This window comes from Sus scrofa, chromosome 14 (genome assembly GCF_054392235.1).
Source record: "Sus scrofa isolate SSC_HxYL_T2T_F1_AM1 chromosome 14, Sscrofa_HxYL_maternal_Yorkshire_Landrace_v2.0, whole genome shotgun sequence".
Taxonomy (NCBI): Eukaryota; Metazoa; Chordata; class Mammalia; order Artiodactyla; family Suidae; genus Sus; species Sus scrofa.
Window position 1 is genome coordinate 69,733,486 of NC_139396.1, and position 23,848 is coordinate 69,757,333.

Consider the following 23,848-nt stretch of genomic DNA (forward strand, 5'->3'; position numbering starts at 1 on the left):
TCGGCTCACCTCCAGTTGGTACCATGCATCCCCAACTTGCACCCCCTCCCCTAATTTGATTTGTGTTCCAACAACAAGATGAAGTTGGGAACATAAATCCAGATTGCTAATAAAGAAGCTCTGTTTAGCACAGGGGATTTTTTTGGCCTTGTTACTGAGATGACAAGGTTCCCTTTCCTTTCTGGCCTTGAAACTGTAGTCTTAGAGGCCCACTGGTCTTTTTGACAAACTGTAATCTGCAAGGCAGGCTAAATGTCAAGCACTTGTTAGTGGCAGGTGTGATGGGACTTGGTAAAAAGGGGACAAAATGCATCTGTTTATTTCTCAGCTGTATGGGCAGTGCTGATGGGGATGGTGTGTGGCCTATGCCTTGTACCCTGATCCACGTGACCCACATCGCTGATAGACTGGGACACCCACCTCTGCTCTTCCCTACCCCCCAACTCTTTTTGTCTTTCCTTTCTTAGGAATTGGTGTGGACTTGGTGTGCATGGGGGAGCAACCGCTACATGCTGTCCCGTTGTTCAAGGTGACTCAATTTCACGCTGCTCACTAAAGGCCAGGTCCCAGCACCAGGGTGATCATGAGAACAGTTAGACTCAGGGAAGCTGGAGCAGTTTCCGGTGCTGCCTGCTTCCAGCTGACCTGTGCCCTGGCTTGTTCCCTTTCAGCTGCACAATCGGAGTGCTCCTCGCGACTCCCACCTGGGCGATGACTATAACATCCCTCACTGGATAAACCACAGGTGGGTGACATACTGATTTGCAGGTGGTCAGGGATTCCATTCCAATTCCCACCATTTCTCCTCCAAACTATTTTCTTACTACAAAATCTGTTATCAAGAAAATGTGGAGGAGGAGTTCCCTGGTAGCCTAGCACTTAGGGATCTGATGTGATCACTGCCATGGTGCTAGTTCGATCTCGAGCCTGGGAGTGTCTGTGTGCCTCAGGCATGGCAAAAAAAAAAAAGATGTGGAAACCAATGTTCTAACATTTGCTTAAAGCTTCTCTATATGCAAAGCAGTGGTGGAACAGTCTATGGTAAAAAACATAAAAGCAGTTTTAAAGTACTTATTTCCATGACTATCCCCAACTACCACAGACCATAGCAGACCAACACTGGGCCTTAGAAAGAAAAGTACCCGTGCCTCTTCTTCACATGGGACCAGGCCTCAGTGTTCCTGCCAAGTTCGGTTCAAGGAGGAGATTCTGATCTCTAGGAGTCAGGACTAGCGCACATGAGACTATTTATGGGGAAAAAAAGGAATAGAACAATAATTAAAAACATAACTAGGAGTTCCCGTCGTGGCGCAGTGGTTAACGAATCCGACTGGGAACCATGAGGTTGCGGGTTCGATCCCTGCCCTTGCTCAGTGGGTCAAGGTTCCGGCGTTGCCGTGAGCTGTGGTGTAGGTTGCAGACGCGGCTCGGATCCCGCGTTGCTGTGGCTCTGGCGTAGGCTGGCAGCTACAGCTCCGATTTGACCCCTAGCCTGGGAACCTCCATATGCCGCAGGAGCGGCCCAAGAAATGGCAAAAAGACAAAAACAAACAAACAAAAAAACATAACTAATGTTTTGTCATAATTACAAAAGAAAGTTAGGACTGGGAAGATCATTGAGGCCTGAGACAAAGCCATTCCTGGGAGGGCTGGACCACAGCTGGGAGTCCAACCATGTCTTGAGGTTTAAAATGAAAGGGGTTTAGAAGTTTTTGTGGATCAGCGGGTTAAGAACCCGACTAGTATCCATGCGGATTCGGGTTTGATCCCTGGCCTTGCTCAGTGGGTTAAGGATTCAGTGTTGCCATGAGCTGTGGTATAGGTTGCAGATGTGGCTCAGATCTGGTGTTGCTGTGGCTGTGGTGTAGGCCAGTAGCTGCAGCTCTGATTTGAGCCTGGGAACTTCCATATGCCGCAGGTGCGGCCTTAAAAAAAAAAAGAAAAGAAGAAATTGTAAAATGAACAATCCCCCAATTTTTTTAAAAAAACGAATGAAAGGGGTTTAGATGAATGACCCCTGTGTTTCTTTCACAGTTTCTACACGTCGAAAAGCCAACTCTTTTGTAATAGTTTCACCCCACGAATAAAACTGGCAGGAAAGAAGGTAGGTTTCACTCACCAGCAGAACCTTCAGGGACTAACACACCAAGGTGGTTCTTTTGGCCCTGAGCTCCCTCGTAGTCTCCAGTGGTCGTTGAATAGTGTTTAAGAAATTTGTGGATTTCCTGTCATGGCACAGCGGAAACGAATCTGACTAGGAACCATGAGGTTGCAGGTTTGATCCCTGGCCTTGCTCAGTGTGTTAAGGATCCTGTGTTGCTGTGACCTGCGGTGTAGGTCATAGATGCAGCTCGGATCTGGCGTTGCTATGGCTGTGGTGTAGGCCAGCAGCTACCATTCTGATTAGACTCCTAGCCTGGGAACCTCCACATGCCGCAGGTGCAGCCCTAAAAGGACAAAAGGAAAAAAAAATAGAAATTTGCCTTAGAACTTTACAGTTTTCTACATTAAATCAACAACAGGGCAAACCCCAGATTGCAAGAAGTGTCTTTGGCAAAAATACAACAAAGAGTTATTTTCATTACATTTTGTTCACATATTGAGACCACCCCGACGCCAGTAGGGACAAAGACATGGGTATACATTATAGCAGAGGGGAAATACGGTTAAAAAAAAAAAAAGATCACATCCTAGGAGTAAAGGAATGCAAATTCAGACAAGAGTGAGGATTCTTTTTTTGCCTACCAAATAGGTTTAAAACAATAGTGACAATTATACCAAATGCTAGAAAAATGTGGTGACATTGGTGTGTGAGTGCTTAGTTGATAGAAAATACTTATAGAAGGCCGTTTAGCCAGGCATATTAAGAACCATGCAAACGTTCAGGTCATTTTACCAGGAAATTCCATTGTGGCCACGTGATCTAAGGAAATAACTGAGAATATTGTATGCAGATAGATCTTGTTCTAGGTCTATTGAAAATAGTGAGAAGTTGAGAAGTCCCTGGTGGCCCAGCAGGTTAAAGATCCGGTATTGTCACTGTGGTGGCTCGGGTTGCTGCTGTGGCAAGGATTTGACCTGGCTGAGGAACTTCTGCTACAGCTCTGATTTGACCCCTAGCCTGGAAACTTCCATATGCTGCAGGTGTGGCCCTAAAAAAAAAAAAAAAGGCAGAAAAAAAAATGCCGGTTTTAAGAATTTGGAAGTGTTCACGATGTGATATGAAGAGGAAAACAGGCATTATGTATGTAGGCTCCAGACTAGGATGCTCCCACCCGGCAGCCTGTTTCTACCAGAACTGAACTATAAATTATAACTGTTGACCTGTAGTGACGGTTACATCAGTAATATCAGTGCCACTTCTTCCCTCTATGGGGGCACTGAGGGCTTAGGGTTACTATTATAATAGGGGAAATATTTGGAGGAGTGTGAGGGCCCCTAAAATAGGCTGTGTCAAGTAGTGAAGTTCTGGGGGAGAGACCTCTGTTCAGAAAGGGCCTCTCCTACCTTCTGAGGTTTGACATCCTCACCACAACCATTCTAGGCAAAGTGGACATGGAGGGACTTTTCTGCAATGTGATCATTTTAAAAAAGAAAGAATAAGTATTGTTATGGAAGGTTAAAGGGTCATGAAAAAAAGTAAAGTTTTCTCTCTACCCTTGTGCCCCACTGTGGCTCAAGAGCCCTCCACCGAGTGCTTAACTCTAGTGGGTGCTGGTAGACAGGTGAACTGCCACGGGGGAAGGGGGACCCCTGCAGGGGCTGGGTCAGTGGAACTGGGTTCTGGAAGGACAGACACACCAGTAGATTGACCAAGAGTCTGAGGAGCTGGGCTTGGATTTTGGCTGTGTACCTGCTAGTGGTGTGATGTTGAGCAAACCCTTCATTATCTCTAGAACTGAACATCCTCCCCCGTAAAGTGGGGTCCATGTCCCCACTGGATAGAGTTGTGAGAGTGAACAGGAGGTGAGGTGGGAAGCGAAGGACCCAGTAGGCCCAACACTGCTGCGGGGGGTGTCAGGCATTGGCTCTTGCCCTCTCGACAATTATAAGGGGGGGTGGGACATGGTTTCCACCCCTGAGGAGGAGCCCCCCATGTGCTGGGCCTGGTGCTAAGTTCTACCTGGCAAAGGAGGGAGGGATAAATTATCTCTTTAATTTTACAGCCTGCCTCTGAGAAAGCAAAAAATGGCCGCGATACATGTGAGTATTTTTCTGCCTTGCATCACTTTTAGAGAGTCAGTTGACAGATGGCAACAAGATTTTGTGAAGTTTTGTGAAGAGTTCACAGCTGAGTTGGGAGACTAGAGTTCCCCTTGTGCGACCTTCGGAAGGTCCCTTGATGACCATGTATATTTTTGTCCTGTCAGTTGCAAACTGGGTGATGACAAAACCTTGTTTTTCTTTTCCATAGGTCACTTGTAGGGATGGGATATAAAGTTTTAAAAAGGATTCAACATACACATTAAGATGATATTTTAAAAGTGGGATCACAGAAGGAAATGCTGCCATCACCTTGGCTTAAGTGCTAGTAAATAGTTGTTTCTGTATCACTTTGACACGAAAATGGTTTAATCTCAGCAAGCAACCTGATGAATGGGTTTTTTTTGAACTTTTCCAGAGGGAGATGGTAATGATGACTAGGGTCTCTCGGATTTTGATGAAAACTTTCTGAGGCCTCAGAAATGTGTTTTGATGACAATTTGTATTATTTCCGTGTTTCAGCTCTGGGGACTCCAAAAGAATCTGAGAACACCCTTCCCATTCAAGTGGATTATGACGCTTACGACGCGCAGGTCTTCAGGCTCCCAGGCCCATCCCGGGCTCAGCGCCTCGTCACCTGCAGGTTTTCTGCCACACACACTTTGGGCCAGATGTAAAAACTGCTTAGGGAAACCTGGGGCCCCGGGTAGGGATCTGTGTGAGAGCAACCTTGAAAATGTTTTAAAATTAGCCAGATGGAAGCCGTAGTACGTAGATTGCCAGGGAGGCTGTTTTCCAGTTCTCTGGCCAAGCTAATCTGTTAAGTTACTTCTGCTGTGAAGTGTGGTCCCCAAATAAGGAGGGCATTCTGCTTATTCTAGCCAAGGAGAAGCAGTTTGTGAATTCTGGAATCTTCATTTCACTGGGTGGCCACTAATATATATAGAAACCCTAGGGCTTAGAGCTTCTTAGGTTTATTTTCCCAGAGGCCAAGAGACTCATCTTTTTATTATTATTACTAAATTATAGTTAATTTACAATATTGTGCTAATTTCAGTATATGGCAAACTGACTCAGTTATGGAGTTCCCGTTGTGGTGCAATAGAAATGAATCTGACTGGTATCCATGAGGATGTGGGTTTGATCCCTGACCTGGCTCAGTGGGTTGGGAATTCGACTTTGCCATAAGCTGTGGTGTAGGTCGCAGACATGGCTCGGAACCCGTTTTGCTGTGACTGTGGTGTAGGCCAGCAGCTGCAGCTGCGATTTGACTCCTAGCCTGGGAACCTCCGTACGCTGTGGGTGTGGCCCTAAAAAAAAAAAAAAAAGACATTAAAAAGAAAAAACTGACTCAGATATATATATATATTTTTTTTCTTTTTTATATTATTTTCTGTCACAGTCTATTCCAGGAGATTGGATATAGTTCCCTGTACTGTACAGTAGGACCCTATTGTTTATCCCAAACTTTTCTTTTTTTTTTTCTTTTTGCCATTTCTTAGGCCACTTCCTGCGGCATATGGAGGTTCCCAGGCTAGGGGTCTAATCGGAGCTGTAGCCTCCAGCCTACGCCAGAGCCACAGCAACACAGTATCCGAGCCACATCTGCAACCTACACCACAGCTCATGGCAATGCCGGATTGTTAATCTACTGAACAAGGCCAGGGATTGAACCCTCAACCTCATGGTTCCCAGTCGGATTCGTTAACCACTGCTCCATGACGGGAACTCCTATCCCAAACTTTTCTTTCTTTAATTTCTGTTTTTAAGATTTGCTCCATGGGATTTTAGTCACGTAATAGTTTTTCATTGTGATGTAGTCAGATTTATCAACATTCATTTCTGGGTCTTGTGTAAGAAAGCCTTCCCTACTTCAAGGTTAGAAGATGTTTTTTATATTTTCTTCTAATGTTTCATAGTCTTGGTTTTTATGCTTAGGTCTGTATAGGTCTTAGGTAGATTTTTTTTCTAAATTTATTTTTATTTTATTTTTTTTGGTCCCCCCATGGCATCTGGAGTTCCCCACCCAGGGATCAGATCTGAGCTTCAGTTGAAACCTACACTGCAGCTGTGGCAATCCTTTAACCCACTGTGCTGGGCTGCGTCCTGGTACTACAGAGACACTGTTGATCCCATTGCACCACATCAGGAACTCTAGTATTTTTGGTTTTTTTTTGCTTTCGTCTTTTTAGGGCCAAACTCATGGCTTATGGATTTTCCCAGGCTAGGGGTTGAATTGGAGCTGTAAATGAGGGCCTATACCACGAGGCCCCAGCAACTTGGATCCAAGCCACATCTGCGACCTATACCACAGCTCATGGTAATGCCAGATCCTTAAGCCACTGAGCGAGGCCAGAGATTGAACATGTGTCCTCATGGATACTAGTCAGATTGTTTTCCCTTAGCCACAATGGGAACTCCAGTTTTTGTTTTTGTTTTTAAGTGAATGTGTGAAACAGAGCTCTAGTCTTTTTTTTTTTTTTTTTTTCTTTTTTGGGGCTGCAGCCGAGGCATATGGAGGTTCCCAGGCTAGGGGTCAAATAGGAGCTGTAACTGCTGGCCTACACCACAGCCACAGCAATGCCAGATCTGAGCCAAGTCTGTGACCCACACCGCAGCTCAAGGCAACTTCAGATCCTTAACCCACTGAGCGAGGTCAGGGATCGAACCTGCAACCTCATGGTTCCTAGTCAGATTCGTTTCCTCTGTGCCATGACAGAAACTCCCTATTTTTTTTTTCCAGCCTATTTTTTTTCCTCTAGTTGGCCAAGTACCATGAGTTCATTTTCCACATTGTTTAGATTTGGAAAGGTGCTTTACCTCAGCACCACTAATTGGAAGGCTACTCTGTCTCTTCATGTTGTGACAAATGGGCTGTTAGTGGCCACATCCTCGTCTTCTGTCCTTTTCCTTCATCCCATCCTGATGTGCAGTCCTGAAAATGCTTAGTGATCAGAGTAAGCGCTGTTCACAGCAGCTCCCCTGCACAGAGATGCTGCCTTGGGCTTGGCAGTGCCTGTCTTCTTAGTATCTAGGAATCTTTCATTGTCCAAGGTCCTTGGTTTTCTTTTTTCTGATCAAAGACTGCAAGATCTTGTATCTCAGAGACTCAAGCCATGTGCTCCTTGAAGGCACAGACCCAGTGCTCCATCCCTGCCCTGGGCTGAGCTTATGCTGGGGCTAGGATATTTATCATTGAAATAATGAAATGTGTAGTCAAGCCCTTGGGATCGATGGATTTCAGGCTCTGTTCAAGTTCTCACTTAAAACAAATCCCTCCAGGTGGAAAGAGAACAGCTGTGATGCCAGAGGGGCCACCCTTTTGCAGTTGTTGACCCTTCCATTCTGAATTTTTGCCTCCCCATCAGGCTTCTCCTTCTGATCCTTCTTTCTACTGCTTCCAGGGGTTTTCCCCTTAGGGAATTTCATGTTTTAATAAGGGCATACTGTTTCTTTAAATCTTTATTAAGGAAACATTCAAATAGAGAGGTTGGTGTAATGAACAGTTGTCAGCATGTTGTCAGTCTTGTTTTGTCACTTCTCCCACATGTTAAATTTCTCTCGAGTATTTTAAAACAGATCTCAGGTATCCTTTTTTTTTAAAGCTGTAAATATTTTAGCATGTGTCTCTAACAAATAAGAATTTTTAAAAACCCCATGATCTCAGGACCCTTGTCACTGGTAACAAAATTAACACTAATTCCTTAATAGCCTCAGATAGCCAGTCCCTATCCAGATTTCCAAACTGTCTCAACAGTGTAGTTTTTGCAGTTTGTTTGAACTGGGATCTAGAGAAGATATGCATGTTGCCATTCATGGTGAAGTTTTTTTCCTGTGACTGTAGTGTCTTGCTTTCTTCGTTTGGCTGTTTATTTCCTTATAACATTTCACTTGTCCTGCCATCTCTGAATTTCCTGTAAACTGACAATTATCTCTGGAGGCTTGGTTAGATTTAGGTTCAATAGTTTTATGCCAGGAAACTTGTCAGGCAGCTCTTGGGTCGCATCCTGTCATGTCTGGTTACCCCATTTTTAGCTCTGATCCCAGGACTCTGGCCATTCGAGGACCAACAGCCCTTCCCACCCCCCACCCCACCTTGTTCCATGACGTCTTGAGCTGCTGGGGGCAGAGATCTTCTACCTTATCTCCACTCAGAGGTCATGCTGGGAGTTTGGGTATTGGTCTCCCCAGTAGCTCAGGCTGGTGTTGGTCCAGGAGTTTTAACTCTAGGTGGGACCTTGGCTCCCCCGCTTTGTGGTGATCAGTCTCTCACCCACTAGGTCTGTGCGTGAGCGGGAGAGCCACAGTCGAAAGAGTGCTAGCTCCTGCGATGTCTCATCTAGCCCTTCCCTGCCTGGCCGTGCACTGCCCACTGAGGAGGTGAGGAGCCAGGCTTCCGACGACAGCTCCTTGGGCAGGAGCGCCAACATCCTGATGATCCCTCACCCCCACCTGCACCAGTACGAAGTCAGCAGCTCTTTGGGCTACACCAGCACTCGAGGTCAGAGGGCAGGGCTGGGCAGGGCTGGGCAGGGATGGGACAGCTTCCTTCCTGCAGTAGAGGATGGAGGGCTGTGGCCAGGTGTGGGCTCTAAGTCCCACATCTTAATTATTTCCATGCCAGTGCCGTGCACTCTGTGTGTGTGCGTGTGTGTGTGTGTGTGTGTGTTACTTTTTTTGTCTCTACCCCTTCTTCTCTTATGCCTGTAATTGTCCACCTTTCCACATGTTAAGGTGGAGATTTTCATAGGCCCAAAGTCAAAAGCGTTTGCTTATCTCCCTAGTATTTTCATTCAAGCCACACTTAAAACTCCATCCTTTATTCCACTTCAAGTTACCTGTGAAGCCTGTGTGCCCTGTGGAGCACAGGTGCTGCTTTTCCTGGCTCTTCTCTTGTCATTCCAGCAGCATCTGCAGCTTAAGCATACAGGCCCTTCCTGCCTTTTTTGAGAACTTTTTATTTTGAAATAATTATGGATTCCTGGGAAATTGCAATAATAGTAATAACCTCCTGGGAGGTTCTGTGTAGCTCTCACTCATGTGTCCCAATGGTAACATCTTGCATAACTATAATAAAATATCAAAGCTGGGAACCTGACCTCAGTACAATCCACAGAGCATGTTCAGTGTTCACCAGTTTGTTGTTTTTTTCTCTTTTTGGCCACACCTCACCTTTTTGGCCTCACCTCACCTTCCCCTGAGGCATGTAGAAGCTCCCAGACCAGGGATCAAACCTGCACCACAACTGTAACCAGAGCTGCAGCAACATCAGATCCTTAACGTTCTGAGCCATGAAGGAACTTCCAGAACTCTTTGATTTTGCATGCTCTTGTGCATGCATGCATGTGTGCGTGTGTGTGTTTCTATGCAGTTTTATCTTTATCACATGTGTAGACTTAAATGACCAGCATCACAATTAGGATATAGAACTGTTGGAGTTCCCCGGTGGCTCAGTGGGTTAAAGATCTGGCATTGTCACTGCTATATGGCGCCAGTTTGATCCCTGGCCCTGGACTTCCACATTCCATGGGTGTGGCCAAAAAATAAAAAAGATACAGAACTATTCCCCCACCACTGGCTTCCTGCTGCTACCCTTTAGAGCCACGCCTTCCCACTGTCATATAAATGGAAGCATGGGTGTTCCCGTCATGGCTCAGTGGTTAACGAATCTGAATTCGACTAGGAACCATGAGGTTGCAGGTTCGGTCCCTGGCCTCACTCAGTGGGTTAAGGATCCGGCGTTGCCGTGAGCTGTGGTGTAGGTTGCAGACGCGGCTCGGATCCTGAGTTGCTGGGGCTCTGACGTAGGCTGGCAGCTACAGCTCTGCTTTGACTCCTAGCCTGGGAACCTCCATGTGCTGTGGGAGTGGCCCTAGAAAAGGCAAAAAAAAAACCCCAAAAAAAGACAAAAAAAAAAGGAAGTATGGCCCTCCTGACTTCTGATCACTGATTTAGGACTGTTGTGTGCACATAGCTGCCTCCTGTTGCCCTGGAAGGGTCCCAAAGGGTAAAAAGTGTTTTCTACGACCAGCAATTGGAAAGGGAAGCCAGCAGCTCCCGGGGACCAAGCAGGGCCCTTTTATCCATTAGGCACTGCATATACTATGCCAAGGGCCAGTGAACTTTTGATTTTTGAAAAGAGATTTTCTGAAAGAGAAAGGAGCAGGTATTTAATTACATGACTATGGCATAAAACTCATTTCACCTACATTAAAAAATTTTTAGTGCTTTTGAAGATTTCTAGGTTAGCTTTTTCCCACCTGAAAATTCTAAGTTTGCCTGGCAATTATACTCCCATTTTGCTGAGCGTATTCTTAGATGGGTCTGTAGTAAGAGTTAAATTCTGCTAAACATTAGTCCTTTAAAAACCTTTATTCTAATAGCCAGATCTCTGAGAAGATAACATTGGTGTTTTTTGTTTGTTTGTTTGTTTTGCCAAGCCTGTGGCATGTGGAAGTTCCTGGGCCAGGGATCAAAGTCATGTCACAGCAGTGACAACACTGTGATGACCCACCATGGAACTCCGATAAAGTTGTTCTCTTTTTTTTTGGTCTTTTTGCCATTTCTTGGGCCACTCCCTCGGCATGTGGAGGTTCCCAGGCTGGGGTCTAATCGGAGCTGTAGCTGCCAGCCTACGCCAGAGCCACAGCCACGCAGGATCCAAGCCACATCTGCAACCTACACCACAGCTCATGGCAACACTGGATCCTTAACCCACTGAGTGAGACCAGGGACCGAACTTGCAACCTCATGGTTCCTAGTTGGATTCGTTAACCACTGAGCTACGACGGGAACTCCTAATAAAGTTGTTCTTAATGCAAGTAGTTTTGAAAACAGTTTTCCTAAAAATTATCTGAATAGTAGAATTGACTTCAGCATCCTTTAATGCTATGTGGGAGTTTATTGGAAAAGCCAAAAAGCAATCCACTAGAACAATATACAGCAATACCGTCTACATGCCTTTTGTTTCAAGTTTTTCTGTTACATTTAGAGATTGTAACCATCTGCCCACCCAGCCTAACATAGGAAACATTTCCCTTTTCCTCTACCTGTATTTTTGACCCACTTCATCCTTTAGTCCTATATCTTATCCTTTTCAAAGCATGTACTCATCTTTTTTTGTTTGTTTTTTGTTTTTTTGTCTTTGTGAAGGTTCCCAGGCTAGGGGTTGAATCAGAGCTGTAGCTGCCAACCTACAACACAGCCACAGCAACTCAGGATCCAAGCCATGTCTATGACCTACACCACAGCTCACGGCAATACTGGATCCTTAACCCACTGAGGAAAGCCAGGGATCAAACCTGTGTCCTCATGGATGCTAGTCAGATTCATTTCCACTGAGCCACAGTGGGAACTCTGTATTCATCTTTTTTTAAATGAGTTTGCTCCTTTTATTTCCATGATAACTAATTAGATTATATTCTTTATTTGGTACATTGGAACATCAGTTCGCTAATTTACAATGAGAAATACAGCTTTCATGGAGATTTGAATGTTCTCCTCTTGCATGCATGCTGGCTTGAGGAGCTAAATATTACAATATATCAGGTTCTTTGGTTGGCATTGAGTAGATAATGGTGCACAAGACAGATTCTTTGATGCCATGGAATTTTCATCTACTGGACCCACTTTCTAACCTGGGTGATTGCTTTGTGAATGTGGGACACTCACCAAGGGAGTTGGTTGTGGCTTTCAGCAGTTTGGACCTGTGTGCCATTGGATGGGACAGGCTGAGTCTAAATATCATGCCATCTTCTTGGCCTGGTCAAGGATGCATCCATTGGTTCAGTCTTTTCTCGCAATAATTTGTTTATTTTTAACACAATAACATTTGATTACTTAATCATGTTCCAGGCTACTGCATCGATGGGAGGGTGTTCTGATCCACTCAGTCACTCAGGGCCCCAGGGTCCTTCCAGCCTGGGATGCCATGGTCATCAACACTGTTTCCAGAGTTGTTACAGCAGGAAAGAAGAGAGTGGAGATCAGGCATGGAGATATTTGTGGGCCAGGACTTCAGTTGGAGCATGTCCCTTCCTCTTGTGTTCTGTTGGCTGGAACTCAGTTATTTGGCGCAGTGAAGAGGGGCTGGAAACTACAGTTTCCTTGTGTGCCTCAGAGGAAACTCAAACATGTCTAGTGAGCACATTGGTTGTCCCTGCTAGGATCAGCCCTTCTGGCCATCATCTATCTATTTGTCTTGTTCCTCCAATGTACAGAATACTCCTACCCCATCCCAGAGGGAGACAGCTCAAGTCCCCAGCATTGAGCCATTGCATGCAGCTCCGTGTCCAGAGTCTCCAGGCAATCTGTGGGCCTCCCCATCAGATTTAGGAACCAGAACCCTTCTCCCAAGTTCTTGAAAAGTAAACCCAGTATTTCATTCCTTTATCATTTGGTGATTTTGCTCATTTCCCTCATTCCCTAACACATACGCTCTCTGAGAACCTTATCAGCCTTGGTTGATGCTGCCTAGCTCTGCTTTCACTGTGACCCTGTGCTTTCTCTCTGTGCCTCCCTTGGCAATACCCTGCAGACGTCCTGGAGAACATGATGGAGCCACCACAGCGGGACTCCAGCGCACCAGGGAGGTTCCACGTGGGCAGTGCAGAGTCCATGCTGCATGTTCGACCTGGGGGATACACGCCCCAGCGGGCACTGATTAACCCCTTTGCACCCTCTCGGATGCCCATGAAGCTCACGTCCAACAGGAGGCGCTGGATGCACACTTTTCCTGTGGGTAAGTTGGGTCCTTGGAAAAGAGTCCAGCCTGGGAGCTCCAGCACTGGTCACCCATGACCATGTTCAAAGATCTCATCTTGTTTGCACCCATGGAGCCCCATCCCCACCCTGGAGGTAGGGTGACCACTCCCACTTTTTTGCTGGGGCTCCTGCAAGGCTCCTTGAGGACAGCTTGGGAGTGGGCTTTGTCTAGCTGTCTGTGTAGACCCAGCAGCTCCTTTTTTCTGTTTGAATGGGATTGTGCTTTGCCACTTGCTTTCTTTTCTTGAGACCAAGGTGCCTCATTGCTCACTCCTTCCTCCCCTCTTTCTCTCTGGATATTGATGTTAACTGTCTTGGTTACACCAAGTTATGTTACTTTGTTTTCTCTCAAGGTCTCTGACAGCTGAAAAGAAAATCTGGGGGGGGAGTTCCAGTTGTGCCTCAGTGGGTTATGAAACCAACTAGTATTCATGAGGATGCAGTTTTGGTCTTTGGTCTTGCTCAGGGGGTTAAGAATCTGGTGTTGCCATGAGCTGTAGGTTGAAGACTTGGCTCAGATCCCCCATTGCTGTGGCTGTGGTGTAGGCCGGCAGCTGTAGCTCTGCTTCTACCCCTAGTCCAGGAGCTTCCATGTGGCATGGGTGTGGCCCTGAAAAGAAAAAAAAGAAATTTTTTTTTGAGAAATGGAGAACTGTGGGCTTTTTTTTCTTTTAGTTTAGTTTAAATAAATTGGGAGGAAAAACGTAAAATAAATGGGTTTTCCTTTTTATAATAGGATGCTTTACAGACATAAAGACAAACTACAACCACATCCCAAACTATGTTTAAATTGACAAACAGTGAAAGAAGGCCAGTTAAAAAGAGTATGAACTTTCTGTATGATTTCATTTACGTAAAGTTCAAAACCCATCAAAACTAAAAAAGAAAAAAAAATTTTTCCAAATTTATTATTTCTTCTGGCTCATCCTTTTTGATCTACATTCTGTCCTAAAGAAGATGACAGTGAGGTTTTATAAAGCTGTGACTAAAATTAAACTTCATCTTAATGGGCTCTTACTGAGCTTCGGAGAAACAGATATGTTAAATGCCAGGGTTTTATCCTGGAGCTATCCTCCTGAATGCCTGCAAGTATCTAGATATTTTCTTTTATATTTGCTTTTGGTGTTAAAGGTTTAATAGGTGAGCAGTGAATTTGGTTCTTTTGGCTGTAATTGGAGGTCTACCCTCCCCATCTGTGTCCTAATCAGTCAGGTGACTTGTTTCTTTCTGGCATCTTTCTCCCCATCTCCCCATGTCATCATTCATTCCCACTGGTTCCCTTTGAGTTCTCTTATGACAACTATGGGGGTTTCTTCTGTGGCCATCAGCTCTTCTCGCTTCTGTGCTTTTCCTCCTCCCACCCATCACACATACTTTACTAAAACTAAATATATTTACTAAATATTCTGCCCACCTGGCCCTCTAAGAAGCCCCCCGACCCCCATCCTCAGAGGTTCTCTTTACTGGGCAAAGTGGTGGTCTCCTGCCCATATTTTGCCTCCTCCACATTTGGGGTTTCACCCAGATACCCCCTTCTTCAATACCTGCTACTCTGGTTTAACACTCAGTTCTGAAATGTCTCATCCTCCAGGAGGCATTTTTTTCCATGAAATTCTGACTTAATCTCCTACTCCACATCTATTTTGCACTTGTGCGTCCTCTGCTGTTGAAGTCAGAACTGTTACCGTCTCGGGTATTAACAGAGTTATCCGTGTCTCACTCATGTGTTACTTCTTGTTTCGCTGTGTTAACCCTCCTGGGAGGTGCACCCTGCCTCTTATACTGTGATCTTTCTTTACCGTATCTCAGGTGATATGTGTGACACAGAGGCTCCCAAAATATGCTTAGGCTGAGCAGGATGACAACCCTGAGGGCTCACAGGAGCATAAGTCCTGCTTGGAAGAGGCAACATCCCTTCTGGGAGCTCCGTGGGCGGGGTTGCCGCTCTGGCTCTCCTATACCCGTGTCCCAGTAGCGGGAAGGAGGAGGTTGAGGAAGTGCAGGGCCTTGGCTGTCGGGGGAATGATGCTCAGTGGATCTCTGTCTGGGTAGGACCATCCGGAGAGGCCATCCAGATCCATCACCAGACCCGACAGAATATGGCGGAGCTGCAGGGCAGCGGGCAGAGAGACCCGACCCACTCCTCTGCAGAGCTGCTGGAGTTAGCGTACCACGAAGCCGCCGGGAGGTGAGGCTGGGCACAGGGCCCTGGGAGGTGCCAGGAGGAAGCTCCCGGACACCAGGATGATGAGCAGAGCAGACTGCTGCTGAAATCGCACGTTTATAAGATGCCAAGAGACAGCCTGCATCCAGGCCCTTCTTTTGCTGGTGTTTCCCCCATCACTGGGCTGAATGTGAAGCAAACAGCCTCATGTTTTTCAGAGCTGTTTCCTAAACTGTGCTTTAGCTTCCACTTTAATCCAAAACATGCTTTGTAAACCTCAAACATGAGTTCCCGCTAATCCTCAGTCAAGGGCTCAAATGAGTTCTGGGGCAGGTGGCTCATGCTATATATTTTGGGGCAGTCAGTCTATGACTTGTGTCATTTTTGTCATTGAGAAATTCCCCTGTTGGGTTTAGAAGTTAATGCTAAAAGCAATGGAAACCAAGGCCTGAGTTTATAGAACAGGTCTTTTTGAACCAGTTCTGAATGTGTCACATGGCATCCAAAGAGAGTCAGTGTAGGAAGAAAGTCATTTAAGCCTTGACAAGCATGAGCCTGGGTTACCCTTGAACCTGCTGTTCCTGTGATGCTTTAGGAAATGCTTTGCAAAGAGCAATCATTTGCCCCTTTTTCAGCACTCTTATATCCCGTGGGATGAGTGAGGGATCCAGGTAGGGCATCACTCTTTTTACCAGATTAACTTGGGACCTATTCAACACTCCTTCTGTCAGTGCTGGCAGGGGGTGTTTTAGGGCAGAGAGGGCAGGCAGTCCGGTGGGGTGTGAGGGAGGTAGCCGGGGTGCCAGGAAAGGAGGCCAGAGCTCGGCACACACCCCAAGTCCCACAGCCCGGTAGCCGTGATATGGATCCCAGATGTTGCCAGCCTGCATGTCCAAATATTCAGGCCTGTTTTTGCTGAAAACCCCTGGGAGACAGGTGAGCAAGATAAAAGAGGTGATGATCCACATTAAGCCAGGTGCCGGGCTCTGTTCTCTGCAGGCACAGCGCTTCCCGCCAGCCTGGCGATGGCATGTCCTTCTTGAACTTCAGTGGAACAGAAGAGCTCTCCGTCAGCCTGCTTAGCAACAGTGGTTCAGGTAACTGACCCAGGAGGGAACAGAGCTGGGATGTTCAGAGCAGGCTCACCCCTAGAAACAGCATGGGGCCAGAAAATCAGGGCCACGTCTATTTTGGGATCATTCCAGCCACATTTTTTGGGTGACCTATTTAGAAGCAGTGCTCTATAATACACGGAATTATAAATGGGCTGCACATTTCGTTTTTAGCCAAGAACGTATTGGTCAAGGCACATTTATCATTGGTCTGTCAGAGAATCATGATTGAGGGCTGCTTAGGAGATGGGTGTTGAGGGCAACACCAGGGTCCAGAGCTTTAAGTCCCATGTGTGGTGGGGGGCAAGCCCACGCCCATAGAAACAATCAGGAGAGACACAGAGGGAACAGTGCGGTGCCAGCCGTGACATCAGAAAAGAGACGGGGCATGACTGTCTACAGAAGTGGGCACTTGGCCTCCAATGTGAAGGGGTAGAATTTGGCCCCTTGACATGGAGAGTTAGAAGGAGAGGGATTCTAAGTGGAGGGAAAGTAGGAACTTTTATTAATATGGGTTTTATGCTTTTTGGATACATTTATATGTTATCTCATCCAATCATCCCAGTAGGGAATGCGTTGTTAAGTGTATTTTACATATGAGGCAACTTAATGCCTGGAGAATCGGAGATATTAGACTAATCTCTCAAGCCAGTAGCCACGCATCGTGGCTCAGAAATGCTCAGAGGGCCTCTACAGAGGTAGGGGAATGTGGGTTTAGATGGATGGGGGGAAGATTTTAGAAAGCCTCGAAGGACAGACATGCGTGTAAAAAGCATTAGAACTGAAAGAAGAAAATGGAGCTTCTATTTCATGTCTTAGTTTTCTATAAGCTAACTTGCACTTCTGAAACATGGCTTAAAGAAGGTGTAGTGAAAGTGAAGTTGTGTAAAATTGGTTAATGAGATTTTCCTCCATCCCTGGGTGGATTCATCCATTGATGTTTCTAGAGGCCTATAGTTGAGGCTTGGAAGCTGGACTGGCAGTGAGAGAATTCCTAAAAGAGTAAAATTATTTCCTTATTTCTCTTCTTTTTTTCTTTCTTTCTTTCTTTTCTTTTTTTTTTTTTTTTTGTCTTTTTAGGGCTGCAGCCGAGGCATATGGAGGTTCCAGGCTAGGGGTTAAATCAGGAGCTGTAGCCACTGGCCTGCACTACCGCCACAGCCACAGCCACAGCCACGCCAGATCCAAGCCATGTCTGTGACCTACACCACAGCTCACAGCAATGCTGGATCCTTTGACCCACTGAGCAAGGCCAGGGATCGAACCTGTGTCCTCATGGATGCTAGTCAGATTTGTTTCCACTGAGCCACGATGGGAACTCCTCTTCTGTCTTTCTGTCACTCATTTTATTTTTTTTAATTTTTCCTTTTTTTTTTTTTTTTTTTTTTTGTCTTTTGTCCTTTTTAGGGCTGCACCCATGGCATATGGAGATTCCCAGACTAGAAGTCCAATTGGAGCTGTAGCCACCAGCCTATGCCAGAACCACAGCAAGCCAGATCTGAGCCTCGTCTGCAACCTCCCTACACCACAGCTCATGGCAACACCAGATCCTTAACCCACTGAGCAAGACCAGGGAATGAACCCACAACCTCATGGTTCCTAGTCGGATTTGTTTCCACTGCACCATGGTGGGAACTCCTCTGTCATTCATTTTAAATGAGAAAACACATTGAATGAAAGTTTGAGGATGAGTAATACATTTTGGGTCCCTGCACTCAGGAGGCTAAAAATGTTACTCAGCTGCTGGGCTCTTTTAAAGTGCTTTCAGGATATTATAAAGGCAGTGTTTCTGTTGTTTTGCTAAAAGAAGGAGCCATTTCATAGGAATCCAGAGTTTGAGCTTCCTGGCTGTTTGGGATAGTTGTACCAAGGAGGGCTGCTCGGGGGCTCAGAGGACCACACTTTGAGCAAGTTTCCTCGTGACCTGAGGCAGGGGAATTATGCCTTTAGATGGTACCAGCACCAGGATCTGTCCTGAGTTGTTGTGGAGTAGTTCCGGGCCTGGGGTAGTTAGCTCAGGTAGACCAGATGATTCCAGAGAAGATGAGTTTTGGAATTTTAAAATCTACTTTGGGGAAAAAAGGGACGTTTCAGAGAATCCTTATTCAGAGACGGTTGTGGAAAATCCTCAGATGACATCATCATGGAGGCCTCTGAGCAAGAGGCTCCCTGGTGCACACGTACTGGGAAAGGGTACACTGTCACCTGGGCCGCTGGCTGGGCCTCCTCTGTGTTGGGCCCATGAGCCATAGATCCATTGACCAGATGGGCCTGTCTGCTTGGACATCCTTCATCACTGACGGCTGAGCTCAGGTCTTGCTATCGTCCCCACCCCTGATGCCACCACCCTTCCTCTCTGACTCTGGACCGTTGTCTCCATTCTCACTGCCATCACTTTGGTTCAGATCCATGCCATTTCTGGTCAGAATTATCACAGTAGCCTTCACATCATCTTCCTGCTCTGTTCCTGTCCTCTCTGCTCCATCTTCTTCACTATCACCAATGAGACTTTTCCAAATGCAAACCTGATCACCCACCCTGGCCCACAGATGGAGCCTGTAAGTGGTTCTTTCCAGTTTGTAATGCTAGTCCCCACCTGGCCCCTGCCTGCCTTTGCGTCTTCATCTGCCTCCACTTCCACAGAGCCCTGCGCATGTGAAGAGTGCTTCAGAATCTCAGGATGTGAGTCCTGACTCCACCTCTAAGGAAGATGAGGCCCTCGGCCAGTCACTTAATCACTGCATACCTTGGTTTCTTCATCCAAGAGGAGGGTTGTTAAATGTGATGATAATTCACTTAAAATGCTAAGGACAGTGTCTGGTATGCACGGTGAGCACTCAGCAGACAAGACCTGTTGTCGGAGTTTCCGTCGTGGCACAGTGGTTAACGAATCCGACTAGGAACCATGAGGTTGCGGGTTCGATCCCTGCCCTTGCTCAGTGGGTTAACGATCCGGCGTTGCCATGAGCTGTGGTGTAGGTTGCAGACGCAGCTCGGATCCCGCGTTGCTGTGGCTCTGGTGTAGGCCGGTGGCTACAGCTCCGATTGGACCCCTATCCTGGGAATCTCCATATGCCGCGGGAGCGGCCCAAGACCAAGAAATAGCAAAAAGACCAAAAAAAAAAAAAAAAAAAAAGGCCTGTTGTCGTTATGATTACTGGACGAACATAGTTTATATTTCAGGCATTGTTACGGCTTCTCAGAAGATCCTTGACCGGTTATTTCTCCGTGTAGACGAATCCCTCTGTATAGAATATGCTTTTTCCTTTAGTTTCACCCCTGGTTCTGCCTGGCAAACGGCCACTCAGTCTTCATGGATCAGCACCAACACTACCTCCTCCTTGCAGCCCTCCCTGGTGGCCGTGCTCTTCCCCAGGCCCTCCTAGGGGGGTGTCACGTGTGTTTCCCCCAAGCTCCATATGCGTTGCCCAGTTGCCCACTTGGAACATACCAGTCCCATGGTTGTTTCCATGTCTGTCTCTACCCAGAATGAAAGAGCTCCTCTCACTTCATCTTCTCCTCACCGTGTTTAGCATGTTTTTATGAGAAGCTTTTGAACAGCCCCCAGGTTATTCTGTTTAACTGGCACGTGAGCGTTCAGTTACATAAGCATTCCTACAGTGCTGGCTTCTTAGGGGAGGGGTTGGCTTCTTGGGTTCTTTCTCTAGTCAGGGTGATGCAGTTAAACAGGGTCATCCTTAGCCTCACCCAGTCTCTCTGTGACCAGGAGTGTGTTTTCTGAGGGCCTGAGGTCATAGGGAGGTAGTCTGTAGCCCCGGCTCATGTGGAAATGAGCTCTCGCCCTTGCTCTCATGATCAATTATGTCAGCTGGTTACAGAAAGAAGATAGATGAAGTCATTCTCATTCTTATTACCATGTGCTGTGACCCATTACCATCAGCTCTACCTTCAGGATTGACCCAGAATCCGACCACAGCCCGTCACCTCCCCCTCATCCTGGCCCTGCCCTTGGGATGGCATCTTTCTCCTGGATTGTCACAGTGGCCTGCGAACTGAGCTCTCAGCCTTCTCACTTTGCCCTTCCATAAAATTTATTTTAGGACAGCAATTCAGAGTAACCCTTGGAAAACAAAAGTTAGATCATGAAATGCGCATAAAGATCTTCACTTAGCCGCCTGCCTCACAGAGTTGTTAAAGGTTCACAAGTAGATCAGGTTCCTTAAGGGCACAGTTGTCACATTGGGTCCTTGTTTTGGGGCAAAGTGGGCATCTAAACAAACAACCGGTTCACATTTCAGTCATTAAAAGTGGAAGAGAAACAGGAGAACTCATCTGTGACCCCACCTCTATCTCCTGGGCTTGGCGGTTTGCACCATCTGCAGGTGTACAGGCATGACTCAGATTTGCTCCTGCGTTGGGAAGAGATTCACAGACTGGTGTCTTTGTGTGCATCCCTCCTGGCCCCGGGCTGCCCAATGGTAGGACTAGGCAGGTAGCATTTATCCTTCTGTTTCTTTACCTGGGCACCCATGTCTATGACTTATTAGGTGTCATGCCTCTGATGGGGGAGGGTGCACTGGGTAATTTTGATAAAGAAAACCAGTGGGTGGAGTTCCTGTCGTGGCTCAGCAGTAATGAATCTGACTAGTATCCATGAGGATGTGGGTTTGGTCCCTGGCCTGGCTTATTGGGTTAAGGATCCAACGTTGCTGTGAACTGTGGTATAGGTTGCAGACATGGCTTGGATCCCACATTGCTGTAGCTGTGGTGTAGGCCATCAGGTATAGCTCCGATTTGACCCCTAGTCTGGGAGATTTCATATGCCTCAGATGCGGCCCTAAAAGAGCCAAAAAGAGAGAAAGAAAATCAGTGGGTTCCATGTTTTCTTTCTCTTTAGTGCCTGGACTCAGAATCTGCAACTCAGTGTTTGTCTTGAGTATTAGGTTCATATGGCAGAGTTGGCCTGAGAGCTATCGTACAAAATAGGTCCGAGCTCAAGGTCACTCCTCCAAGCCAGGGTGGGTGCTCGTGGGGCAGTGCCACCTCTGTAGCCTGGAGAGAAGAAGTGACTTGCCCTAGACACAGGCCTGTAGATGTCCCCTGGTACCTACCCTAAAGGCTCCACATGAATTATCCTTTTTGGCCAAACATTAGTGACTAGACAAAATGTTCACACTTCTTGACTCTGAATAGCTGTCCAAAGAGCTGAGTTGGCCCTTCTGAGCATTGTCTCCCCTAGTGGTGCATCTCTGGCTTTGAACCTTGAATATGAGGTTCATTCCCAGGTATTGGGTTGGAGCAGAGCTGCCCATGCAGGAGGCCGCCCTTCCAGGTGGCTGAGTTCTTCACAGGCCAGCCGTGAGTCTGAGGGGCTGAAGCTGAGCCTTGAAGGCGGAGCTGGAGGGAGAGGCAGTGCATGGGGCTTGAACTGCAAGAAAGTTGTGAAAGTACTTCAGAGAAGCCCTTAAAATATTTATTTCTTCAAATTATTTTCATTGCTATTTCTTTTTTTTTTAATGACATTCTGTTATTTTATTTTATTTTTAATTTTTTTGTCTTTTTGCTATTTCTAGGGCCACTCCTGCGGCATATGGATGTTCCCAAGCTAGGGGTCCAATTAGAGCTGTAGCCGCCGACCTACACCAGAGCCACAGCAACGCGGGATCTGAGCCGCGTCTACAACCTACACCACAGCTCACGGCAACGCCGGATCGTTAACCCACTGAGCAAGGCCAGGGACCGAACCTGCAACCTCATGGTTCCTAGTCAGAATTGTTAACCACTGCGCCACGACGGGAACTCCATTCATTGCTATTTCTTTTGAGTAAAATGTGGTTGGGGAGCTGGCAGGGGAGACACCAGAGGCTGAACATGTTTTATCACTTAGAAGTGGGCAGGTCTGTCTGGGCCTCAGAGCCAAACTGCTCTGAGAACCCTTTGATGGGTTGGGTTGCCCCTTTGAATCCAAATAATTGCTGACACAATTATTATTATTATTATTATTTTACCTACTAATCATTTTTTATTTTTTATTATTGTTATTATTATTTTTAATAGTTATTTTCCCAATACAATTTTTTTTCTACTGTACATCATGGTGACCCAGTTACACATACACGTACACATTCTATTTTCTCATATTATCATGCTCCATCATAAGTGACTAGACATAGTTCCCAGTTCTACACAGCAGGATCTCATTGCTAATCCATTCCAAAGGTAATAGTTTGTATCTGTAAACCCCAAGCTCCCAAACCATCCCACTTCCTCCTATTGCTGGCACAATTCTTAGTTGAACTGTTTCTTTATGAGTGTAAGATTTTCAGTTTGGGGGTTTTTTTGGCTGCACTCATGGCATGTAGAAGTTCCTGGGCCAGGGATTGAACTTGAGTCACAGCAGTGCCAGTGCCAGATCCTTAGCCCACTGAGCTACCAGGGAACTCCCAAGATTTTCAGTTCTTACAAACCAAGTCTGGGTTGGTTTTTTTGTGTGGGTGCTTTTTAGGGCTGCACCCGTGGCATATGGAGGTTCCCAGGCTACAGGTCTAATCAGAGCTGCAGCTGCCGGCTTATGCCACAGCCACAGCAACATCATATCCAAGCCACATCTATGACCTACACCATAGCTCATGGCAATGCTGGATTCTTAACCCACTGGGTGAGGCCAGGGATCAAACCTGCAACCTCATGGTTCCTAGTCAGATTCATTTCCGCTGATGCCATGACGGGAACTCCCTGGACTGGGTTAAAACAAAAAACAGTGCTGTAATGATGAAACTTAGAATCCAAACCCGCGAGGTGGTGTATTCATAATTCTCCTATTGCTCGGAATGCTCTGAGAATGCCAGTTTGTAATTACCTTCATTACCAGTTCTCAGGCCAGACAGGAAAATCCACCTCATTCCTTCTTCATAGTCATGCTTTGTGTTTGCTTGAAAAAGGACGTTGTCAGCCAAGCTAAGTTTTTCAGGAAATTTCGCTCCAAATGGCTTTTGGCTGTTGACAAGGAACAGATGACATTTTCAATAGCTGAAAACTGGTGCTCCAGTTGGGTAGTCAGGAAATAGAGCATCCATAGAGATGAGCAGGAATAGTCTAAATGCAGGCTTCACCTTCTTACTGTGTGATCTTCAGCTAGTTACTTAACTTCTCTGTGCCTCAAGTTTCTTTTTCTGTGGACAGGGACATAGACACATCTGCCTCATAGTGTGGCTCTGAATAAAATGAAACACTGTTATTTTTCTGACTTAATAAATTGTATCTTATAATGACTAGTAATTTTTTTTTTCTTTTTTCTTTTTTGTCTTTTTAGAGCTGCACCTGTGGCATATGGAGGTTCCCAGGCTAGGAGTCTAATCAGAGCTGCATCTGCCCGCCTACACCACAGCCACAGCAACACAGGACCCGAGCTGAGTGAGGTCAGGGATTGAACCTGTGTCCTCATGGATGCTAGTCAGGTTTGTTAACCACTGAGCCATGACGGGAACTCTATGACTAGTAATTTTTAAGAAACTGCTGAAGGCTGCTCTGAAAAAGAAGTGCTAAAATTGTTTTGGCCAAGTTACATCATCATTTTGGATTTAAAAAATTATTGACTTTTGAATTTATTACCATAAAATTTACTCTTTTTAGTGTACAGTTTTAT

The 23,848-nt window shown here is 46.2% G+C and overlaps 1 protein-coding gene across 42 annotated transcripts in view; it reads left to right on the forward strand.

Moving 5' to 3' along the window:
• Positions 1 to 23,848, forward strand: part of DEPDC5 (DEP domain containing 5, GATOR1 subcomplex subunit) — a 102,451-nt gene that overhangs the window by 36,471 nt on the left and 42,132 nt on the right. For 25 of the 42 annotated variants that reach the window (XM_084993720.1, XM_084993724.1, XM_084993721.1 and 22 more), the window contains 9 exons: positions 468 to 529; positions 672 to 745; positions 2,035 to 2,104; positions 4,167 to 4,203; positions 4,726 to 4,846; positions 8,484 to 8,704; positions 12,740 to 12,943; positions 15,019 to 15,154; positions 16,130 to 16,227. In XM_084993720.1, coding sequence (XP_084849846.1) covers positions 468 to 529; positions 672 to 745; positions 2,035 to 2,104; positions 4,167 to 4,203; positions 4,726 to 4,846; positions 8,484 to 8,704; positions 12,740 to 12,943; positions 15,019 to 15,154; positions 16,130 to 16,227 — 1,023 coding nt within the window. The remainder of the gene's footprint in view (positions 1 to 467; positions 530 to 671; positions 746 to 2,034; positions 2,105 to 4,166; positions 4,204 to 4,725; positions 4,847 to 8,483; positions 8,705 to 12,739; positions 12,944 to 15,018; positions 15,155 to 16,129; positions 16,228 to 23,848) is intronic. The other 17 variants (XM_084993735.1, XM_084993741.1, XM_084993729.1 and 14 more) reach the window with 1 other exon arrangement.